Consider the following 22,903-nt stretch of genomic DNA (forward strand, 5'->3'; position numbering starts at 1 on the left):
AGTTGACTCACACACACTACCCCTCGGTGCACAGAGGTCTTAGGTGGAGGAAATGTCTTCTGCCACACGGGGTGTGCCATGTGACTGGAGAACCACTTCACACTGATCTCTCTTCTCTTCCAGATCACGAGTGCCAGCTCGGTGGAAACTACAGGGGTAGCCGACAGTAATGGGGGTCCGGCAGGGGTGAGTGATTGACACCTATGGATTAGCAGGAATGGGAGGTGCTGTGGTTAGGTCAAACCAAGGCATCCTGGAGGGTGAGGATCCAGAAGTCAGCTTGCCTTCTCTGAGCCTGGGTGTGCAGACGTGAGGCTGCACCTGAGGCAAGGTACTGGTGACTTAAGTACCAAAGGTGGAGGCCACAGGGAGCCTGTCTGTAGACACTGCACAACTATGTGTGCCATCTGATCTCTGTGTGAACACTTATAAGCTTGCTGTGTGCAACTTTCACCCTGATAACATGTGCAGTAAAGAAGTGCCAGCTCCCTAGGACAGCAACGTGAAGGACATGTTTGTCCCTCATACCAGGCAGGTTTCCCGGAAGCTATGGGTGCCTCATCTCTCACCCTTTGTGTTCTCGGGGCCAGGAAGCTGGGCACATGGGCCTTTCTACTAGGAACTGATCATGGGAACTCGGTGGGGGGGTTCCTTATTTTAATTTGGGGATGTGTGATAGGCTGAGGCACACACATGTTTTCTGTGGACTGAGTACCAGCAACCAAGCCACAGCATCACTTTGGGGCTTGGCATTCACAAATACCAGTGACAACAGTAGTTGGGGCAATTCTGGGGCACAGCGTCACTTGTAGCCTGGAGTGATAATTCTGCCTAGCAGCTTGCTGGGTCCTGGTGGACTACTGCATTAGGGGAGTGACTGGAGCCATCTGATAAGGTGTCTCCAGCCCATCCCTGACATGGGTTCTTCTCCCTGGGCCCTTTGACACCACCATGGGGGTACAGTTCCCTGTTTTCTCCTATACATCTTCTCCCCCTCCAGTGTTCCTGCTCTTTACCCCCCCCTTCTCTTTGTCTCTCATGTCTCTCATTCTGTCTCTATGTCTCTCTTTCACACAGCCTCTGTCTCTCCATGTCTCTTCTATGCTTCTCTCTCCTCTCTCTCTTCCATCTCCATCTCTCAGTTGTTCACACATAGCCTGGATCTTCTTGCATTGGAGCCCTGAATGGGGTTCAGAACAGTTGGTGACTTGGCCCTGGACCTCTGAGACTATGACCTTGTTAGGTTATAACTGCTGGGGTTTTGTTCCCCTAAAGACGTAGGCTCAGGTCAGTCGGGTGAGCTGCCACCTGGGATGAGGGAGAGAGGAGGGCTGGTGTGACGATGAGTCCAGTGCACAGACAGTGTGCAGCTATAGCCTCTCAGGATGGCCCTGAATATTGCTGTTCCCCTGCTTGTGACCACAGCTTTTCCAGGCCCCGCAGATGAAAGCTCATGCTGGTCATTGGTCAGGCAACCTTGAGAGCGCTTGTGAGGTGAGGGAGGGCTGAAACATGATAAGACCTGCTGAGGAAAGAGCAAGGCGAATCCTAAAATAAAAGGAATGGGACAAGAGGAGGGACCCTTGTTGAAAGGCTGCTGCTATCTGGCCCATGCAGAGCAGACAGGAACCCCAAGGATGAGTTCTGTTGAAACTGGAAGTCAGGAAGTCTAAATGTGTTGCATGCAGCCAAGGGGGAAACAAACATGTAGACACCCCAGTGCCTTCCTGCTCTAGTCTGCCTGTTCCTGCCACCTACTGACAATGTTCTGGTCCCCGCTGACTCTGCCAGGCCTCAGGCGTTTGTATCCACTATCAGCTCTGCCTACATCCAGGAAGCCCCATGGCTTGTCTCAGGGTTCCTGTTAAATACTTCTCATTCTCATGACATCTAAACTAGCGTCAGCCTTCTGAGTTGCTAGTATATATGTACGCAATTCATATCTATCTATCTATCTATCTATCTATCTATCTATCTATCTATCTATCTATCTATACATATGAGGTTGGCCTTACCCAGAGCCTTGCAATCCTGTTAGTCTCTTTCCTGAATCTTGTGATTACGTGGCTGTGGTTGCACCACAGTTGAGCTTCCAGATGGACACATAGTCACCTGGTCAAGCCAGGCTCAGCAGTTCATGAACTCATAGTCTGAAATGCTCCCAAGCCAGGCCCACATCTTTAGGCCAGGATGGATGTCCATGACCATCTCCCTGATGATGCCTTGGGCTCTGTTTCGGCATTGCCCCATCCTCGGCCCTGGGGTCAGCTCGCGGAGGCACTTCTGGTGACCAGCTGATGGCTGAGGCATCCAGGCCCAGGAAATCACCAGTTCTTAGTTCATGCAATCTCTAAGGCTAAGCCCACAGGCTCTGGTAAGGGAACCCTCAGCCTCCAGGAGTTGCAGGCAGGCAGAGGTGGGGGGACTGTTTATAGGAACAGTGGTGCCTGCGACCATTAACAGTGGGGCTTGCAAGTGAGAGATCTCGTAGCTGGGGCTCAGTGGGGGTCAGGGCCAAGATTAGGAGGATACAGCTGGAAGGAACTAGAGTTGGCTCTGGTTTGAGGCCCCGGGTGAGTGTTGCTTTCTGCAGCCTTACTGTCTTCTGAGAGCGAGATGAGGAAGCTCTAGGGACCTAATACAAGCTGCTCTTGCTAGCTGCCCGTGTCCTTTGGTTGGAAAGGGGCAGCTGGGAGCCCCAGAGTCAAGGCTTCAAGCCATACCCAGAGCCTGCCTGGATCTCACAACATGGTCACCGCACCTGCTGGGCACCATGGCCATACTTGGTGCCAGGTCTGTCCCATTTGCTTTTCCTGCTTCTGCCCTAGGACAGAGTCTTTTACAGGCTCACAACACGGGCGCCCCAGCAGCCCAGTGTCCACTTCTGATGTCCTTGTCCCTTTCTCCTCACTAAACCAAGCTGAGGTCAGTCCTTCCTCAACAAACAGGCCCACAAACAACGGACACCCCAGTAGAGTATGGCCAAGGGCTTCTCCCCGATTCCTGCCCTGGGCTGGGCTGAGCTGAGCCGAGCTGAGCTGAGATTTTGGTGAGCTCAGGATGGCTCTGAGTTGTCTATGGACCTACACTGCCCAGCAGGACAGGGTTGACCACAGAGGAAACCTACAAGATGCTCAAAAGCAAGGTTTCATTTTTATCAACAGGGTTTCGACCATGGGTGCCAGACTTTTACTGCTTCTTGGCTTTTTTTGGACAGGAAAATAAATCCCTTCAGTGTACTGGGCTTGTGCCCTGTGCCTAGGTGTCTTCTGGAGCACAGCTTCTGTCAGCCCCTCTTTCCAAAGAGAAGCCAAACCCCATCCAGGAAGTTCCACCAGCACCCTTGCAGAATTCAAAGGCTTCCTCATTCTGTTAAAAGTCCAGTTGCCTTAACAGAAGTACACACACACACACATACATACATACACACACACATACACACACACATACACACACACACACACACATACATACACACACACATACACACACACATACATACACACACACATACACACACACATACACACACACATACACACACACATACACACACACACACATACACACACACATACATACACACACACACATACACACACACACATATACACACACACACATACACACACACACACACACACACATACACACAATGACAGTCAGAAAGCCCCCCTCCAGAGCTCCAGACTTACTGTGAGAGAGACACAGCCCCATCTTAGCTGCCATCGAAGCACTGTCCCTGATCACTCAGAAGTCAATGGCTTCCCCGTGATACTGGAACTGCCTTTTCTCCATAAGACCCCATTCTGTACCTGCCATTAGGCTCCAGAACAGAATTGCCATTAGAAGAATAGCTTCAGCTGAGCCAGGTGACCTCCTGTCGGAACGACTTCCAACAGGACCTGCTGTTCTTAGCCTGTGTCTGAGTAGACTGCTGGGTCATTTTGTGACTTGGTCTAGGCAGTCCCGAGAGGAGGCCACAATGGGAAAGTCTTATGTAGGGCTGGGGGCTCCTGAGACTAGGTGAAAGGTACACTTCCAGAGGCAGAAAGACTCAGAGCTCTTGAGAGTGAGGGTTCTGCACGTCAGATCTGGCATGCCTGCCCTCCACCCACTGGGCACAAAACCTGACAGTGGACCTGAAAACAAAGTACACAGCAGAGGGAAGAAGTCAAGGCCATCTTCCAACTTTGTCCTTGGAGCAAGGACTCACAAGACAGAAGAGGACCGTGGCTGTGGGAGACACAGCAAGAGGTCAAATCTGAGCACAGCCTCAGCTGGCTTGGTTTCCTCACGTGACCTGCTTCTGCAGGACTGGCACACAGGCATGTGGAGGCATATGTGTGTTTATGGGATATAGTGTGTCTGTCCCCAAGCATTTAACACAGACTAGGCATGTGACAGGGCGAAAGATGACCCTGAGGATCAGGAGTCACATGATCCCTCTGGGCTGCAGTCAAGGACACCCAGGCTGTGGCAGCAGATGCCTGTCCAAGCCACTTTCCTCTGCTTTGCCTCACAATAGTTTTCTCAGACACACCCGAAAAAAGCCACTGGCCGCGCCTTCTTGACCCTTTGGAACCTTCCTTCGGGCAGTGCATAGTGTGCTGCCTGATGCACTGGTGGTCCCTGCGATGAGAGCTGGGAAGGGGCGCAGCTGCTTTCGCTCCGCCTATTCCCTTCTGCAGTCTCCACTTTTGCTCTGGGCACGGCCACTTGCAGAATCCTTAGCTAACCCCCACCCCTGACCCACAGTGCGTCATCTTGTGCTCACACTCTGAAGCTGACAATGGCCACTCGTCTTCTCGTAGATGGAGTCCAGAAAGCTGTCCTCGAAAACAAGACGTGACAAAGAGAAGCCTGGATGCAAGAGCTGTGGTGAGACCTTCAACTCCATCACCAAGCGGAGGCATCGCTGCAAGCTGTGTGGAGAGGTGAGCGTGGGGCAAGAGCGGGGGAGTGGATTAGACGGAGGCCAGGTTACTACTCACGGAGTCTTCATAGGTTCTAGTAGGTGGGCAGCAGCCACTGTTAGCAGGTGGCAGGTACTTCTTGAGAGTCGTCATGTGCACAGCTGGGGGGCTCCGTGAGCCACATGGCAGCCCTGCAAGGCTGCCTCCTCCAGATCCTGTATGAGTTACTTTTCTCATTTCTGTGACGGGTGATGCCTGAGGGAAACCGACTTAACGGAAGAAGGCTTTACTGTAGCTCACGGTCTGGGGGTACACAATCCATTGTTGCGGGGAAGGCTTGGCAATCGGGGGTATGAAGTATCTGGGTCATGTTGTATCTGCAGTCAGGAAGCAGGAAGTGGACAGGAAGTGGGGATGGGCAGTGAAACAGTAGGCCCTACCCCTAGTGACTTACTTCCTCTAACAGTGTTTTCTACAATCTTCCAAAACCACACCAGACACCCGGTGTTCGCACTTGAACCTGTGGGGGACATTTCACCTTTAAACCATCACACTGTCCCCTACATATAGATGTGTATGAGTGTGACCCTCTGACGTAGAAGCTGGTTTCTGGGCAGCTCTGATGTATGACAACATTCCTTCCAGCTGGAATACTGCTAGCACTGGAGATTCACCGCCCCAGCTGGGAGTTGAGTAAAATGTAGCGTTTCTGTCCTGCAACAGAGAGGTGACAATGCTATCCTATGTAAGGGGTTGAGGAGGCAGGAGAAAGTGGAGAGCTTGGCCATGGTGGGAATGCACCAATGGTGAGCAAAGTCTGATGGGATCATGCCATAAGGGGCCACCACTGACTGGTGTCTCCCAAATATATCATCCAGTCTTCCTGACTCCACTCCAAAGTCCTTGCTCCTGGGAATGAGCAACTGAGTCATTACTTCAAAGTATTCTTGAAGAAGGAACTGATGGTTTAAGTATGTTAAGACTTAGATATCCAAGTTGCATCTAGGGGAGGGATTGAAGTGAGGAGAGAGAGAGAGAGAAAGAGAGGGAGAAAAAGATTGAGAGAGAGGAAGCCATGTATCTCCCAGACTTACTTGAAGCTGTTTATTCAAAGGATGTGAAGGCTGGTGTTCTTTGATTTCACATTTTCATAAAGTTACACCATGCTGGCTGGGGTGGGGGAGAGGGAAGAGTAAAAAGACGAATCTTTGGATGATTGATGATAGATAGATAGATAGATAGATAGATAGATAGATAGATAGATAGATAGATAGATGAGTGGATGGATGGGCAGGTGAGGGCTGTACAGTGGATGGTGCATAGATAAATATCTAAACAATGGGATGGTGGATAGATGGTAGATGGTTGTTTAGTGATAGACAGATATGGATGGGGGTTGATGAGTGGGCAGTGAATGCACGATAGATGGAGAGAAGGTTGGATGGGTGAACAGATGAGTACAAGAGGAATTTGGAGAGCACAGGATAGCCTGCAGGCTGGGGCTCCAGCCCAAGACGTCATCAAGACCAGGAGGTTCCTGGCAGAGTTGCAGTGGGTTGCAGTGATTGCAACTGAGGTAGGAGCACCTGGAAGACAACTGGAATGTGTGACCTCTGTTAGGAGGGGAACGGGCTGTGCAGTGGTGGCACACACCTTTAATCACAAATGCTGGGATTAAAGGTGAAGATCTGTGAGTTCTCTACAGGGTGACTTCTGAGACAGGCAGGGCCATGCAAAGAAACCCTGTCAAAAAACAAAACAAAACAAAACAAAAACAAAACAAAGGAATGGAAGAGGTGTGAGGGTGAGGGCTGCTTCACCCAAAACCTGGGCCACAGTTGAAGTGAGGAAAGATTCTAGGCTGCCTGGCCAGTGAGTTCTAATCACCTATCTATCTCTGTCTCCCCAGTACTGGGATTGCAGAGGCAAATCACTACACCCAGCTTCTACACGGGCCCTGGGGAGCTGAACTCAGGTCCTCATGCTTGAACAGCAAACACTTTACCAACTGAGCCATACCCCCATGGCTTTGATTTTCTTAATGGCGATGTCTTGGGTCTTCTTATGTAAGTGGGCCATGTTCTTCTTATACACGGGGTTTCTGAACTCTGGATGGGTCCTGGTAAGGCAAGCAGGTCCTGGACACCAAGGGAGACTAAAGTCACTCTCTGCCTTTAGGTGTGGCTTCCAGCATCGCAGGTCCAGCTTCGCCTCTCCCTCCACAGGTTTTTCCTCTTCATCTGCTCGGGATGCATGCATGGTCAAAGGCATTCTTCTCTTGCAGGTCATCTGTCGAAAGTGCTCAGAGTTCAAGGCTGAGAACAGTAAACAGAACCGTGTCTGCCGAGAGTGTTTCCTGGAAGACCCATTGGTCCCTGCGAACCCTAGTTCTGAGACTCCCACTGAGCTCAAAGATAGTGCAGAGGTGGGTGTCCCTGGTTCCTGGGGCCAGGGCAGATGCAGGAGACATCCCAATGTGGTCCACAGGTCTGGAATCAGGGAAAGATACTTGGAGCGTGTGTGTGTCTGAAGACTTCTCAGGACTAGTCAGGGCCAGAGCCTGGGAGCCACTTGTAACCTAGGAGTTAGACGGAAACATGTCAGCTCCACTCTGGGCCTGATTGGAGGTGCAGCATCAAACTGCCCCCAAATCTAGGCATTGAGGTTATGGAGCCCCTCCTTCATTTTAGGGCAGGCAGAACCCCAGATGTGTGTGTGCATGCTAGTAGTTAATGATGGGGTAGGGTTACGGTGAGGGGTCGTCAGCTCCTCTCCATTACACCTCTTCTTCCTGAGTGTGACCACTACTTTTCCAGCCTTCCTTCTTAAAGGACACAGTCCCTTTTATGGAGTAACAGGACATTCCTGAAAAGGAAGCCTCTGTTTTCCAGGAAAACCACATTCTCCTTTGTCCCCACTTGATGTGGTGCTGTTGTGGTCTCCTGGGAGTTCTCTCAAATGTCAGTCTCCCTCCCAAAGATGGTGTAGGATGGTCCAAGAGGGCTAGGGTCAGCAACTGTCAAAGCTCCTAACACCCTGGCTGGTAAATCTATCTGGGAAGTCAAGGACAAAGGGCTGTTAAGGACCAAGGCTGCAGTGGCCTTGATGGTGAGACCCTGACCCCATCTACTGATATTCCTGCACTCTGCACTCTCCATCTGGAGATGCATTCTGGGAGTCCTGAGGATGTGGTCTAAGACCTTGGAGGGGCACTGAGTCTTGGGAGAACTGTTTCCCAGCAAGAGGTGTCGGAATCATGTTCATGTGGCTCAGGAGTCTTGTTTCCGTGAAAGCACTACAGAAGGATAGCAGGGTCTACAGGAGGCGTATGTGAGGTGTGTGTGTACACATATGTAACGTGGAAAGTGTCGTGTGTGTGTGTGTGTGTGTGTGTGTGTGTGTGTGTGTGAGTATGAGGTGGGAGGTATAATGTATGTGGTCCCTTCACCTCGTGACCCACACTATTGTACTTACTATTGAATTTATAAACACATAGCACCATACCTAGCTTCCCCTTGATACTTTGATCTCATTCTCCCAAGAGTGCTCAGCTCCAAACACTACTTGAGACCACATGACCTCCCACTGGCCTCCAATGACCCTTAGAACCATATAAAGCTGGCCTCAACCTATATCCTGGCCTTAGCTATATCTCTGTGGTCATTTCCTTCCAATCATGGGCCCTGGGCCAGCCCAGCCTCTTCAGGCGACAGAGATCACTACAGGTGAGACTACCCTCAACCCTATTGTTCTGTCTCCAGAAACCTCCATCTGTGCATCCTCGGCCCAGCCTGCTCTGCAACACCCTGCGTCTGTCCGACAATGGTACAGCCTGGAGTGATGTGTGGGCAGATATCCCTGAGTCAGATCCCCAGGTGCTGGACCTGCTGGAAGGCAGCCAGGTATGTGTCCCTGTCCCTGCTCATGTCCGGGGCTATGTCCTATGAGATGTACTCTGCTACCATAGTGCAGAGCCTCAAGCCTGAAGTGCCCATAGCAGGTCTGGGCCACTTGGACCATTCTAGTCATATAACCTGGGCCCACACTTCTCCCAATGCCCAGCATAACTCTCTGCTCTCCTCTCATGGAAGACGGGTCCCTGTAATGTCAAAATTCCAAAGACAGCCAGAGTGGGAGCTGGATAGTCAAAGGACACAGAGGCTGGACCCTCCTCTCCACACATAGTCACTCGTTCGCCCCTTCATTCATTCATACATCTTGGGCAGATTCATCTGGGCACTGCTGAGCCTTGCCCTGGTACTCTTAACTCCTGTTGCTAAGTTGTAAGAGTTAAGGATAACTCACCTCACCTACCCTGGGACAGGGGTTCTGAGGGAAGCCATGAGTCTGAGGAGTATGTCTGTTGAAGCAGACAAAACTTCCTCAGGAACTACCTGAAAGCCTGTCAGGCAGCCTGTCAGCAGTTGTCCTGGTGACAGGCTGCACTATGTGGGCCTGGGTATGATGGCCTGCTAGTGTGGTCACTGGCATGAGCCGGAGGCCCCACTGACCCCCTGTCTCTCCTGCAGGCTGGCAGACTGCTACATTCCATCTCTCTCTCTGGCTGCACTATAACGGTGCCCGATCCTGAGGAGGGGCTGGAGGCAGGATGTGTGTGGAAGCTACATCAGGGCCCACAGACCTGGTGGCTGAGTGCCCCCTCCACAAAGCTGAGGCAGTGTTGGCTGGAAGCTCTGGGCACTGCTGCCTGTGGGGACACAACTGGGGACAGACCTGGTGCGGCGCAGCCCCAAGCCTCAGCAAGCACCGACACTCCATGAGCAGAGCCTCCTGCTGTCCTTTCCACTATTCTGTTAGCCTGTGTTCTTTTTGAGTGACTGTAGATGTCACATGAAGGAATGAAGAACTCCTGGGACCACCGAGGATGGACTGATGGCCCAGAGAAGCGTAGCAGTGGAACCAAGATCACTCAACAAGTCTTAGACAAGAGTTGGGCTTCTGGCTCCAGCCCCAGCACTGTGGTCAGAGCAGGGGAGAACGGCCACTACCAACCAAGCAAATGTCATCTGAGTGGGCTGGATGATAATACCAGCCCTCAAAGGCACAAGGGGGTCAGGTGGGCACTGCCCAGGGGTGATCACGTCTAACCTGGTGTGATGTCCCTCTGGGAAAGGCAAAGATGTCTGTAGCCTGGCCTGACTTTTGTCCATCTATCTGCTGTGTGAGCTGGACCATGACCTGGGCTCCACTCCTTGGGGCTCCACTTCCACACCCCGTCCTCTCCTGAAGCCCTGCTCATCTACTGATTCTGCCGAGCCCTTGAAGGGGAAGGAGCAAGGGCCCTCTCATCCTACCATTCCCAAACAGCCACACTCAGAGACTGTGGGGAGGCAGGCCCTCACCCGTGTGTGGCAGGTTTATGGAATTTCAGACCGGTCTCTCTGTGGGCAGGTGCCATGCTTGTCAGTATAAATAAATGCTGGCTGTCAGCAAGTGACCTTCAGTATAAATAAATACTGGCCTAGGGACCTTCAAATCCACCCTTAACAGAATTCCCCTCAAGGCAGGTGACTGGCAGAGGATTGATGGGTGCAGGAGACAAAATGGCATGGATCACACACTTGTCTGGGAGAATGGTTCTGTATTCCAGATGCTGTAGGGAGTGGGTGAACAGCTAAGCCATACAGCAGGATGGGGGTGCTGGCAGTCAAGATGCGGGGATGTGACAAAGGTCATGAGGCTCAGGGTGTTGCCTCTTGAGGAGTAGGAAATTCAGGATTCCAGTCCTCTAGTATCAGTACAGCCCTGTGTGGAGACGACTCGGCAGGCAGAAGGGCAACCACCTGGTGGGGCGAGGGGATAGTGGGTGTTGGTAGCATTGGGAAGCATAGATGAGGTGGGGCCCCCGGTCTGCGCTCTAAGCGCTAGAATCCAGTTCACGACCTTCGGGCAAGGGGCTGGAGGTTGAAGAAACACACACAGAGGCAGACAGACACACGGACCTCCAATCACTGGTACAAGGGCCCTTCTTTAATAGCACTATGGAGGCTTAAATACCCAGCAGTCAATGGCCAACAGATGAAAATCCCATCCTCTGATCCTCTAGGCAAAGCACAGCTTTTAGTAACTTCCATTAGAAGGCTCTAGCAGCTGAAGGCCAGGACTCCATTGGTCCCAACAGGATGGGATAAAACTGAAGCGGGCTGGAGCAGAAGTGAGGTGGAAGGGGCAGATGGAAGACGTATGGGGCAGAGGTGAGGTAGGCAGAATACAAGGGTGCAGGCGAGGGTCAGAACACAGCTGAGTCTATGCAAGGGCCAGCTGGGCTGGGCATGGGATGCCTGAGGATTGCTCGCAAACGCCTGATCCTTTGCCTTGCACTTGCCATGCAGAACACTTCCACACTGGGAGGAATGAGGCTACTCAAGGCAGTGAAGTCCTTTGTCACCCAGTTCTGGATGGGGCAGTGGTGAAGGTGGCCCAGGCGGAACAGCGAAGGAAGGAAGCACCTTCCTTGGCTGGGCACCCTGCGTGGCAGAGGCACCAGACAGACACAAGCCTTCAGCCTCTTGCCATCCTCTGCTGCTTCCTCCTGCTCATAGAAGTTCTGGCCTTTGTACTTCAAGGATGCCAAGTGCCCATCCTCTGAAGAATCAGAGTTTGAGGAGCGTGCCTCTGTGTACCCTGCCCCCAGGGTGTGGACTTGCAGTTTGGGGGCCCCTGGCGGTACCAGAGCAGAAAGGTGTATCAGCTACTCTTCTTGTTGCCCTGACAAAATATTAGACAAGAGCACCTTACAGAAGAAAGGGTTTGTTTGGCTCGCAGTTTGGGGGTACAGTCCCTCATGCTGAGGAAAACGTGGTAGCAGGAGTGCTGCCTGCAGTCAGTCCACGGTCAGAGAGCAGGGCTCCACCCACTTTCTCCTTTTTATTCATCCCAGGCCCCTGAGCCATGGAATGTTGCTGTTCCCATTCAGGGTCTGTTTTCTCTTTTCAATTAAACCTTTCTGGAAACACTCTAATGAAATGGCCAAAATGCTGTCATCTTAGTGTTCTGAATCCTACCAGGATGACAGCACCAACCCCTTGTCAAGTCCACCCCTTGTCAAATGCATCGCTTTTAAATCTCAGTATTCCACCCTTGGAGCCTCATCTCGTTTTCATAAAGCATTTGCAAACTCTTCCCAGTTCCAAGTTTTCCACAAGGTATATGCACAAAGTTTCTGCTGAGTCTCAGACAGTCTCTTAACTGTGAAGCCCTGTGTAATAATAAACAAACAAAAAAAAAACTACAAGTTACATTCTTCTAATATGCAGTGGTACAGAATAAGTTCTCCCAATTCAGAAGTGAGCCCTGGGGCACGGAAAGACGACTCAGCAGTTCAGAGGTTCTCTGCTCTTACAGAGGACCCCAGTTCAGTTTCCAGCACCCCGTCAGGTGATTCACAGATTGCCTGTCGCATTGGCTCCAGGCGATCCGAAGCCCTTTTGGGCCTCTGTAGGTACCCGCATGCATGTGAAAACATACATGCACACACACACAAGTAAAACGAGTCTTCAAAACAGGATTAGAGAGGCCACCAAGTAAGACTGAATCAAAGCAAAACTGTAACCCAGAAAGATAAACACCAAATCTTGATCCGGCACATGGCATCGTCTAGGCTCCAGCAGCCTTGGGTATCCCCTCCCCTCCACTTCTGCTTCCTGCAGCCCACCTAGCTTGTCTTTTCTTCCACCCCATACCTGCAGCTCCCCTCAAGAGGCATCTCAGTCCTGGCAGCCTCAGTCTGCAATCTAGGCTCTACCATCATGGCTTCACACGGTGGTCTTCCAAATCTCTTCATTTGAAGAGTATCTGGCCACATCACACCTTGTCTGGCCTCAGCTGCCTTCTAGGACTTTAGTGCCAGCCTCCCAAACGCTGAAACCCTGTGTCTTGAATGCCCAGCACCAGCACTAAGTTCTGTTTCTGGCTCCAGATGTAGTCTGGCTCCCTTCAACCCCAGCTGGGGCGGCTCGAGTACCAGGGTGGCCTAATCAGAGGAAACGCTTCTCGAGGTGATTGTTTGCAAGCAGGAAACCTCAGTGGCATTCACAGGCCAACCTCCCTCCTCTCAAACGGATTTGCGGATTTGTGGTCTGCAAGCTGGAGCCTTCCATGGGTGGGCTCTTCCCCACTGTCCTGGTGATGAGCTGAGGTTCCTCTTTAAGGGTGTTAATGTCTTTAACAATGACAGCTGCTTTCCCAACAAGGCCTCACTCACCCGCTCACACTCCTTTGCTCACCAGGCAACATTTTCAATATTTTTCTACTCTAGTTTCTGCTTTGTTTTACTGTAGACTTAGAAGAGCGAACAGTGAGCACACCACAGGCCGAATGCTATCTTTTATTGAAACATCCTCCATCCAACAAATGGGCCTATTACCTCTGAATTCAGCCTCACTCGAGTTTTTGGAACACGGACAGAGCAGCCAGATCCTGGGCCAGAATACCACACACTGGCTGTAGTCCAGTTCCCCAGAGAGTCCTTGATTTCCTCTAAAACCTCATGAGCCAGGCCCTCCTCAGTTTTCCCCCTCTTTCTGGTCCTCTGAACTCCTACCAGAAAGCTCTATTTACATGGAGAATCCTAGGGCCTCTCTACTTTGCAGCTCTGAACTCTAACATTCACTTTCCTCTTGCCAGCTCATTCCAAAGGCCCAAGAGCCACATGGTCAGGTTGATCACCACAATAGCCCTACTCCTTGGTACCAATTTTCTGTATCATTTACCTTTTCATTTGGTCTGACAAAAGCAATTGAAGGAAGGAAGAGGCTGGGGGTGGGGCTCCCAGTGAGAGGGTGTGGTCCTTCAGGGTAGGGAAGGCATAACAGTAGGAGCATGAGGCAGCTGGTGACATTCTGGTCACATTGCCTCCTCCATCGCCAGGCAACAGAGAGCAATGGGTACTGCTGCTTGCTTAGCTCATTTTTTTTTTTTTTTTAAAAAATTCAGTCCTAGATCCCAAGTTGTGAAATAATGGTGCTATCCTCATTTAGGGTGGGCCCTTCCTGCTCTGTTAATTCTCTCTGGAAATACCTTCACAGACAGGAAACATGCTTGTCTTCTTGGCGATTATAAATCCATCAAGGTGACAGTTCAGGATATTAGCAAAGCCTTCCACATCCGCGTGCATAGGAGACAGTGTAAAAGCGGGAGAGAGGGCTCAGAGGTTATGAGCACTTGTTGCTCTTCCAGAGGATCCCAATTCGATTCCCAACAAATGGCTCACCACCGTCTGCAGCTCCACTTGGAGAAAATAGTATAAAACCATGGAGAGGAGGGGCCCACATAGAGGGCAAAAGCCAACTGCTGTGTCAGCACTCAGCCCACCAACCACCTCACCTGGCACACCATCCCCACTACGCCCAGAGCACTGGCTTCATCCACACTGTCCCAAGGAAAAGAGGTCAGTTTGCTGCAGGCTAGGATGGGCCAGGTGTCAGAATCATAATTCATCTTGCATAGTGCAAACTGAGGCACAGAGAGGGAGTACGCCTTCCTGAAGTCACCCAGTAAGTGAGAGCCAGCTGGGGTTCACTCCCTGGTCGCCTATTTATTCACATACCAGGCACTGCTGCCACACATCCTGAGTGCCAGTCTCACAGGGGGAGTGGGTGTACTGGATGCCACATGGGCTTCTGGGATCAGAGGTATTGGATACTGCCCGTGGCTCCCGGCCCTGTCACACTTCCACCCTTGTTTTCTCCTGATGACACTATCGTCCCCCTACCCCAAGTGCGAGCTCAACCTACCAGCCTGCAGAAACACTGGCCTCCTGCCACCTCAGGGCCTTTGCACCTGTTGCTGCCTGTGCTGGGGCATTGGCAGGGCTCCTCCCGAGACCTTAGATGGCCACAGATGGCCACCTCTGAGAGCCCTGGTCTTGTCTAGCCTAGGCCTCCCACCTTCCTGTTTGACTCTTAGCTTTCTCGTTTATTCTGCTGCCCCGTGCGCAGTTGGAACACCAAGAGTGGGCTGGGACGGCTCAGTGGGTAAAGCGTCCGTCCTCTCAGCAAGTATGAGGACCTGAGTTCTAATCTCCAGACCTCACAGGAGAGCCAGGTATGGCAGAGCACTGAGTACATCTGTAATCACAGTGCTGGGGAGGGCAGACATCAACAGATCCCTGGAACTCACTGGACAGCCAGCCTACCTAAAGTGATGAACTCCGGGTTCAGTAAGAAACTCTATCTCAAAAAATAAGGTAGAGAGAGATTGATGAAGACACCTGATATTGATCTCTGGCCACCACACGTGCACATGCATGTTCAAATGCACACACCCACATGAACACACACACATATAACACACACACATATAAGTTTACACATAGCATGCTGCCACAAAGCAGGACCTGGCATGCAGCGGGAGCTCAGCGAATAACTGCAGGCAACTTGGAAAGGCTCAGCATGGCCCCTGAATGGTTTGTCTGTGGACTTCTCAGTGGCAGGCGGAAAAAAATAGAGGTTTCTGAGGGTTGGGGAGGCCTAGACTCCCCTGACTCAACCAGGGTTCCCAAGGCATCAGAGGCAGCTCTTGCTCATACCAACTTCCACTGTAGAGACAGGGAAACTGAGTCCCAGACAGGCCACCATGCCCTAAGACCACACCCTAGGTAGACAGGAGCTTGGATCCAGTGGGTCAGGCTCCAAATGTGTCTGCCTCTCCCTCTCCCACAGAGGCAATAGGGTTAGCCCACAGTCTAAATTAACAAATTCTAGGTTTCCTGGCATGCTGGCCATCAACTCTCTCTACCACTTGTGTGGTCTCTGGGCATTAAGCCCTAGTTGCTCCAAGACATCTCTTGTTGCCCTTTAGCAACAGTCCAGGCACTGTGTCCAGGGAAGGGAGATGCTCACCTTTGTCCCTAGACAGGTCTCAGGGGTATGGCAGGGAGAAGTCTGGGCCCAGCCATTAGTCAAAGGCTGCTGCATGCTGATTCCATGGCCAAATCCTTCAGTGGCTACTTTGAACTGTCTTCCTTGCAGGGTTCCTCATGGGCATGGGTGAGGCCAGATATCCATGGGTGAGGTCTAAGCCTGTCTTTCTTCTCAGCATTGCCAGGCAGTCCTCCCACCAAGCTTCTCCTATGCTCATCCATCACTATCAGTCAGAAGACTGAGAGAGGGGATCCACCCAGACCACAGGTTCCTCCTCCCAGACCAGTGCTCCGTCTATGGTTGCTGAGGTGTCACGATGCCAGGGCTGCAGGTCTGGGTGGGAGGCAGCAGATCAGGGCAGGCTTTGGGAAAGTAACAGCCCAAACAACATTCTACGCATTCCAGGAGTCCTAGGCCCGCCCAGCCCATGGGTGACTGAGTTGGGTGCCTGCTCCCAGGTAGGAGCTCGAACACAGCCTCCAGCAATCCTCTGTAAATCTGCTTCTATTGGACCAGGCCTCCAACAAACAGGGGACCTGCCCACACAGCCATGGCCAACAGGACCCAGCTGTTAGACTTCTTGCCTTGCCTACAATTCTCGCATTCAGAACCCAGGTTCACAGCACTTCAGTGAGGGCTGAGACCCTTTTTCTTCTGCCAGGGCCATACCTGCCCTTCAGGAAGCTTAGTCTTGGGATCTTGTCAGCCCTGCACCAACACTATGGCCCCTTTCCTCATGTGTCTCCATCCCAAAAAAAAAACCTCAGCTTTCCTTTCTTTGTCAAAATTCAAAAGATGTAAATCATTGCCCCTTTTGAAGAAAAAGCAACTCCTATCTCCAAAAGACAACTGGAAAACTATTGATTTCCCATAAGCCCATCCGTTTCTAGGAGAGAGTTTCTCATCTCAAAGCAACCACCTCAGAGAGTCAGGGGGGCCCTGAGTCCTCTGTCCTTGCAGAGCCTCACCAGAAAGCTTCTGTCCATCCCCACTTACAGAGGAGGACCTTGTTGCTCCTCCCAGGAGCAGACCCTGCAATATGGGTTCAGGCTCAAGGAATTTATTTGGAAAGCAATTAAGGAGCAAGACCAAGAAACAGACCAACTCTAACACAGGTGTAAAGTATTGAATGGAGCCCTCGATTCCTGTCTTCCTGGAAACTCAGATGAAGCCATTGCTGGGATTTGTGAGGTGTGGGACTTCAGTGAGGTCCAGGATGTTTAGGGATACTTGGACCAGAATGGCCAAAAGATAAAGTTTATTGCAGAGCCCAGATAGTAGCGGATCTCACAGGGCCAGAGCGAAGAAGAGAGCATTTGTGACCTGTGTCTTTGCTAGGGCCCACGGGGCTGCAGAGGTGAGTCTCCTGCAACACCAGACGGGCTCATCTGAAGGTTGCACAGGGCTAAGTGCCCGGGTCTCAGGCTGTTGTTGCATCTGTGTCAAAATACCTGACAAAAACAAATTAAAAGGAGAAGGGCTTATTCTGCCACAGGCTTTGAGGGCACAGCCTGTCATGGTGGGGTTGCCATGGCAGCAGGAGAGCTGAATGCTGGTGCTCAGCTTGCTTTCTCCTTTTTTTATTGAGTTCAGGACCCTAGATCATAGAATGGTGTGACTGACATTTGGGGTGAGTAAAATATCTGCACAGACACATCAGAGGTGTATTTCAGTGGTGATTCTTCATCCTGTCAAGCTGGCAGTTGATGTCCATGGCTTCTGTTGCCACTGAGGGCTGTGGGGATGCCCAGGGTCAGGTCAGCCACCTGGGTTCACATTGGTGTCTGAGGGCCAATGCTGCAGCCAGAGCCGTACAGATGTCAGTGGCCTGCGCTGCTCCGCAATGCAGGTAATGTCCAGGCCAGAGCTGCAGCTGAGGGCCATGTCTGGGTCTGTGGCCCTATGGTAGACGGGGTCTGTGTTGATGTCTGAGGCTTCTGTTATCATTGAAGGCCATGCAGATGCCTGAGATCTGAAGCCGTGTTAGTCCAAGGGTCTCCCTGCTACTGGGGCCATGCCCATCTGAGTGGCAATGGTGACATCCAGTCCCAACTGCTGCCAAGGACCGTGTCTGGGTCTGTGGTCCTACCATGGTTGGGATCTGCGTTGAAGTTCAAGGCCCGTGTTGCCACCAAAGGCCGCATGGAAGTCTGGGGTTGGGGTCACAACCTGTGGCCTTGTTGGTATCCAGAGATCATGCTGCCACCAGAGCCGTCCTGATCTGAGTGACCAGTGCTTCCACTCAAAGCAAGGAAGCTGAGTGTGCACAAATTGCTATTGAGGGACATGTCTGGGTCTGTGGCCCAGCTGCAGCTGGGATCTGTGCTGATGTCTGTGACCAGTGTCACCTCTAGGGGACATAATGAAATCAGAGGGCCATGCTTAGCCGACCCTGCCCTTCCCTGTCCCTGGGAAAGCTGGCCATGCTTCTTGCTGGACACTGCAGCAAGAGAGCTGGCCCCAACCCTCACCACTGGTGAGGCAGAACTGACCCTGATGGCATGGGCAGAGGGGAGCTGGCTCTGCCCTCTAGCCTCAGACAGGTGACCCCAGGGACCCGGACTTACCACTCAGGGCCACAGTCGGGCCTTGGGTTGGCCGAACCTAACATCTACCCCATCTAGGACCTGATGGAGTTCAGGAAGCGATAGTACCTTCAGGATCTCCATGACTTGGAGCATCCCAGAGGGCTCTCCCAGAGGAGTTTACTGAGGATCCAGTGATGATGGTAGACCAGAAGCCAGAGGCCTTGAACCAGACCAGCGACTCATTGCAATGAGTATCTGCCAGTAAAACTGATTGGATAAAGGGGTGACAGCTCACAAAACTGGGAAACCTGGAGCACGCTGCTTAGCCTGCAGGGACTTCAATATGTTACAGAGTGTCCTTTCCAAGTGACTCTGGTCTAAACCTCTTCCAGACAGCAGGTCTGGTCTCAGAGTCGTAGCAGCTTTCTCCCGAGAGTCTTTTTTGCAGCTTGGCTCCCCTTCATGCTGAAGGGACACTTGACTTTCACTCCTTATTCTGGCAGGGAGGGGCCTAGTGAAACTGGTCAGTTTCAAGAACTTCCTGAAGCTCTTTTGAGTTGTGTATCTACCTGCCTGAGGAGCTTCCCGGCAGGATGGAATGTCTCTGTTAGACAAAAGGCACGAGAAGTTGAGAAGGGGTGAGTGAGCAGTTCCACAGCCTGTCCAGTTTGCTAAAATTAGGAAATGCATTGTTGAGAAAGGGTAATGCATGCCTTTAATCTCAGCACATAGGAGGCAGAGGTAGGCAGATCTCTGTGAGTTTGAGGCTAGACTGGTCTACAGAGCGAGTTTTGGGGAAGTCAGGGCCATACAGAGAAACCCTGTCTTGGGGGAAAAGAAGAAAGAAAGTAAGGAAGGGAGGGAAGGAGGGAGGGAACGAGCTGTCTGAACACAATGCTGAAAGTGTTGCTGAACGTTACTTATTAAAGAAATTAGGGTGTAGCCCATGGGTAATGGTTCATCTCAGAGTACAAGATCCAGAAATATCTGGGGGTAGAGGCTTTTTACAGATGGCATACAGAGCTACTTGGGACACTGACAGATTTTCCAAGACTATCACAACAGGAGAAGCATGGCTAGCCTGGACTGGGAGTCTTAAATGGTGATGGTGAGGTGAAAAAGCCAGAGTTTGGTGCGCTGCAAAGGCAAGCTGGAGAAAGCAAGCTAGTGCCTGCTACCAAGGCCCCAATGAGCAGGGTCACTGCTATGGGCTCAGGGAAAACAACATCAAGCCAGAGGAGCCTGGTCTAAGACCATAACTCCTAATGGAGTTTGTTGCTAGGGTTCAGATTTGCCTTGGGCCAAATCACTCTCCAACCATCATCTCTTCTCCGACTATAATAAAATACTGAAGGTAGTTAATTTAGGAAGAATAAAAGGTCGTTTTGGCTCACCATTTTGGAGGATCCGGGATGGATCGTGTTGTTCAGGGCAGAGCTTCATTGGTGTGTCAGGCCTTGGTAGAGTGGAAGGTCTGCGAACAACCTCCAGGATCGGAGTCATTCTTATGTCCCCATGTGGATGAGCCCTGGCCAGTCTTCGAGGATCCAGAGACATCCTTCTGGAATCCCTACCCTGGAGGAGTCAAGAATCACACACCCCCCTCCAAGAAGGGGAAGAACTTACAGGCCGCAATGAGAAACCCCGTCTTCTGCGGTGTAACCCCTAGTTATGTGCCTATGCGCCTGTAAGCAAGCCCTAATGAAACTCCCTGGGTCACAAAAAAAGAATACCTTCGCTGGGGTGCTTGGCAGGCCACAAACTGTCACTCTTTCACTGAGACTTGGAGAAAGAGACAGGAGCACCCCCCACTAAGGGGCAGAGGCTTACCCTGGGCCCCCAGAGGCCAGGCCCATTAGAGACAGAAGAGTCAGAATTGAGGCACAGGAACCCCACAGTTGCTAAAGACTAAGCAGCTGCTGGTCGCATAAGTAAGGGCATCATGGGGGAGGGAGGGAGGAAGGGAGGATGGGCAAGGCTGTCACACTTGTCTGGAGCCCAGGCCCTAGAGGCCTGCCCTTTTCACTGTGTGGGTGCTAGGTATCAAAGCAGCTTAGCAGGCCCCTGTGTATTAAGCCTCTGGTCACCCTTGAGTTACCCGGTCACCTTCTTACCTCCCAGCTTATCTGGGAGCAGCCCCCCCCCCCCCCCAATGAAAACACAAGGCTGCCTCTGGAAAGCTATGCTTAGAAGGGAACTCTTCAGATCATCATAACGAGGCTAATCCTAACAGCTACGTGACCTTGGGCCAGATGCATCCTTCTCTGAACCTTGGTTTCCCCATCTGTAGAATGATCTTCAGTTTATACCTTTTCTGCCTTCTTCCTTCCTTCCTTTCTTTCGTCTGTCCCTCCGTCCCCCCTCCCTTTCTTCCTTCTTTGAGATAACATCTCAGGTACAGGCTGGCCTAGAACTCCTATCCTTTTACCTCTACCTCCCAAGTGTTGGGTAACAGGCATGGGCCACCATGATCAACTAGCCTACATCTTTTCTGATAACTACAAACACAATGGCCTTGGGTGTGTTTGAAATTGTTTATGGGTATGAATCCTTGAAGGATATCTGTCACCTGGAACTGGAGTGTTGGTTCAGCAGGTAAGAGCACTTTCTGCTCTCTTCTGGAGGACCCGAGTCTGGTTTCCGACATGTACGTCAAGCAGCTCCCAGCTCCCTGTAACTCCAGCTTCCGGGGATCTGATGCTGTCTTTGGCATCTCTACAGACGAATGTTTGTTTCCTGCTCTTTTGTTTTAATTTGGCATATGTATACGTGCGTGCATGAGTGTGTGTGAAAGCAGAGGGTCACTCTGTGGAGTTGGTTAGTCTCCTTCCACCTTTAGGAGACTCTGGGGGCCGAACTCAGGCTGCCAGGCCTGCATAGCAAGCACTTTTACCCACTGAGCCATCTTGCTGCCCCTATTTCCTGTTTTCTGATAGGAGAATACACTCATTCATTGTAGCAAAGTCAGAAAATCCAAGAAGGAGTAAAAAGGCCAGAAGAAAGAATGCCTGAAACCTCGCTGCCCTACAGCAGCCAGGCATGAAGCAGCAAGAGCCAGCTTCCTAATAGATAGTGTCCCCTTCCCCTTATATGCCATTATATCCTCAGCTCCTGAACTGGCCTGGTAGGCGGCAGATGTTCAGCAGTCACCCCCTACACACACACACACAGGCGGCAGGTGTTCAGAAGTCACCCCCCCCCCACACACAGACACACACACACACACACTCACACACACACTCAAGGTGTCCCCGAGCCATCATTTCTGAACCTGGGGATGGTGCTAGTTGTTGACAAACTGGCTCAACTGCCAGGTAGAACAGCAAAGTGGTCATAACCCAGACATAATCAGCACCCCATACATATCTTTCCCTTAACCTGCTACCAGGAAGCTACCCCAGTGGTTCCTATAGAAGGTTCCAAAGGGCCTGGCAGAAACATTGTAAGAGAAATTCTGGTTTTCCCTAACATCTAGCTTGTGGGAGGTACAAATTTGGGTTATTTAAAAATTTCTTTTATTCTTAAAAGGCAAAACATCTTTAAAAAGAGCAGAAGCCCACAAATCCTTCATGATTATCTGAATCTTATGAGCCTTTAACAATGGAACTTTAGGTGCCTGGTCCACTGTGAAAGAATTTGCTTTGTTTTGTTTTGTTTATTTGTTTCTGTTTGGTTGGTTATGGTTTTGCTTTTTCAAGACAGGATTTCTCTATGGAACAGTCCTGACTGCCCTGGGACTCACTTTGTCTACCAGGCTGACCTCAAACTCACAGAGATTCTCCTGCCTCTGTCTCTCAAGTGCTGGGATTAAAGGCATGTACTACCACTGCCTGACTTTGTGAAAGATTTTGAGGATAAAATTATCATTTTTTTTTTATTGAGTAGAAACTAGAACAAAGAATCAAAGCTGGGCAGTGGTGGTGCATGCCTTTAATCCCAGCACTTGGGAGACAGAGGCAGGTGGATCTCTGTGAGTTTGAGGTCAGCCTGGTCTACAGAGCAAGTCAGGACAAGTCATCAAAGTTACACAGAGAAACCTTATCTCAAAGAAAAGAAACAGAATCAAGAAAACAGGGGCTGGAAGGACAGCCCAGCAGCCGAGAGCACTTACTGTTCTTGGGATGTGATTGAGTTTGGTTCCCAGAGCTCAACATGGTGACACACACACATCAAACACTGGCATGCACAAGGTGCATAGACATGCAGGTCAAACACTCATATACATAAAATACAATAAAAATCTAAAGAAAAAAATAACATGCTCCCTGGGGACTTCGGAGAGCTCTGGCCCGTCTCTGGCTTCCCACCTCCTGTATGATGAGATAACACGGTTCTGTTGTTCTGTGTGGAGCACTTTGTTCTGCAGACCCAGGAATCACCCCCAACTAAATAGTCTGTTGGCCAGCAATGCCGAACACCTGGAGCCTGAGCTACACATGGTGGTGGGCACCATTTTCTCATCTGTGACAGCTTCCACCCGAGCATCAGGGCACTTTAGTTCCCTGTAAGTCCCCACTGGCAGAGAGAGGGCCACACAGGGCAGTGGGATCTCTGGCTATTGGGCAGGGAACATTGG

General features: G+C 51.2%; 1 protein-coding gene across 5 annotated transcripts in view; it reads left to right on the plus strand.

The window, feature by feature from the left end:
- Fgd3 (FYVE, RhoGEF and PH domain containing 3) overlaps positions 1-10,375 on the plus strand; it is a 43,737-nt gene extending 33,362 nt beyond the window's left edge. For all 5 annotated transcript variants that reach the window (XM_048432978.3, XM_048432979.3, XM_085699464.2 and 2 more), the window contains 5 exons: positions 124-186; positions 4,815-4,937; positions 7,201-7,341; positions 8,678-8,818; positions 9,446-10,375. In XM_048432978.3, coding sequence (XP_048288935.3) covers positions 124-186; positions 4,815-4,937; positions 7,201-7,341; positions 8,678-8,818; positions 9,446-9,697 — 720 coding nt within the window. In that variant the 3' untranslated portion in view covers positions 9,698-10,375. The remainder of the gene's footprint in view (positions 1-123; positions 187-4,814; positions 4,938-7,200; positions 7,342-8,677; positions 8,819-9,445) is intronic.
- Positions 10,376-22,903: the final 12,528 nt, after the last annotated feature.

The sequence above is a fragment of the Myodes glareolus genome, chromosome 14 (assembly GCF_982192425.1).
Source record: "Myodes glareolus chromosome 14, mMyoGla1.1, whole genome shotgun sequence".
NCBI lineage: Eukaryota > Metazoa > Chordata > Mammalia > Rodentia > Cricetidae > Myodes > Myodes glareolus.